Source organism: Lucilia cuprina, chromosome 5 (genome assembly GCF_022045245.1).
Source record: "Lucilia cuprina isolate Lc7/37 chromosome 5, ASM2204524v1, whole genome shotgun sequence".
Lineage (NCBI taxonomy): Eukaryota > Metazoa > Arthropoda > Insecta > Diptera > Calliphoridae > Lucilia > Lucilia cuprina.
Genome location: NC_060953.1, coordinates 9,967,090 through 9,968,732, shown reverse-complemented (window position 1 = coordinate 9,968,732; position 1,643 = coordinate 9,967,090). Strand labels below are relative to the sequence as shown.

Below are 1,643 nucleotides of genomic sequence, written 5' to 3'. Positions count from 1 at the left end.
TGGATAGAGTGTGTTCCTTTTACATACTTAGTTTTTTCATTAATGCTTTATTAGTATTTTAGACAAACCATATAGAGCATGAGAAAAGTCCTGGCTTATTTTAATGTTAGTAAATTTAACAAGTTATTTTATAATTAATACTATATGAAAACTGAAGAAGAATATTGAATGCAAGGTATTTAAGCTTATTGACTTGCTGGAAGAAATAAAAGGAAATTAAGTTATAAACTTTATTACTACCATTAGTGTAATATTTATTAGTTTTGGAAATATTAATTGATTTTTTTGTTTGTTATACCTTTCTCTTTCTAGTGGTCCCGAAATGCTAGTGGCTTTTCATTCCAGCCCTTTTTCAGCTCCTCTGCAACAGGGCATACCTAATCGAGGCTTTGAGCTAGATGTCGACATACTCTTCACCGATTCTGATTCGTACGATTTTGCTCAGGGCTCCAAAAATCTCTGCGAATTTCATATAAATGCAACAAATCCTGGTAAGTAAACATGAAAAAAATAAAATTTCAATTAAAGCAAATTAATTTAAGTAGAATTTTATTTAAACGTTTAAATAATAAGGGAAAATTGTGTCTAATTAAATTAAATGTTATTAACTAAAATAAATTTACTTAGACTTTGGTTAACAAGTTTTTTTTTGCAACTTATTTTAACAAGACTTCCTGCAAACAACAACATAAGATGAAAATTATAAGAAAAAAATCACGAAGAGTAAAATAACCAACAACGTTTATGGCCTTTGGCTAAAAGTAGGAAAAAAATGAACACGTTAATTAAATCTTAACAGCAAGTTATTCTGGTTCGAAAGTTTGCTGCTGCTTGCTACTTTTAACTTGTTTTTTTTCTTATTTTCCCTGGCATATACTATGGGTTTCTTAATAAAGTGTCTTAATTTCCAACAAAATTGGCTAAAAGCTGTTTAAAAAAATGCAAAAAATGATAAAAAAAATTATGAAATTCTAACAATATCACAGCAAATATATGTATTTTTAACAAAAATTGCTATTTAATTAAAAAATCATTCATATTCCCTTTTAAGCCTCCTTACCCTTTTGCGAGTTTTGGAGGCTTAATCATTTGTGTGGACGTTGAAGTTAATAAAATTTTTATTAATTAAAAATTATGTATTTAATGATTATACTACTGAAAACACTCACGAGTGGGTTATGCCAAACGTCCATCTGCACCGTAAATAAAAACACAAAAATAAATATTATTTAAAACTAAAGAAAAATTATGAAAAATATGAAAACTATGCATACATGAATATGTGAATAATAAAGCGCAGTTGAGGAGATAATATGATCTGCAAAATGACAAGAATACCAACGGAAAGTAAGACTATACTGTAGATCAAAACATGGATTAAAATAAAGACTAGAATATATGATAGACTAGTCTATTCTTTACTATAGACTACTCTATAGTCTAAACTAATTTCGTCTATAGTCAAGTCCATACTCTAGACGATAATCTAGTCTAAAATCTTGTCTATTTTCCTGTCTATAGTCTAGTCTATAGTTTAGTTCATAGTCTAGTCTATAGTCTAGTCTATAGTCTAGTCTATAGTCTAGTCTATAGTCTAGTCCATAGTCTAGTCTATAGTCTAGTCTATAGTCTAGTCTATAGTC

At 28.3% G+C, this 1,643-nt stretch overlaps 1 protein-coding gene across 1 annotated transcript in view; it reads left to right on the top strand.

Moving 5' to 3' along the window:
* The first annotated feature begins 313 nt into the window (after positions 1–313).
* LOC111688171 overlaps positions 314–1,643 on the top strand; it is a 30,568-nt gene continuing 29,238 nt past the window's right edge. The window contains exon 1 of the mRNA XM_046951455.1: positions 314–491. Coding sequence (XP_046807411.1) covers positions 323–491 — 169 coding nt within the window. The 5' untranslated portion in view covers positions 314–322. The remainder of the gene's footprint in view (positions 492–1,643) is intronic.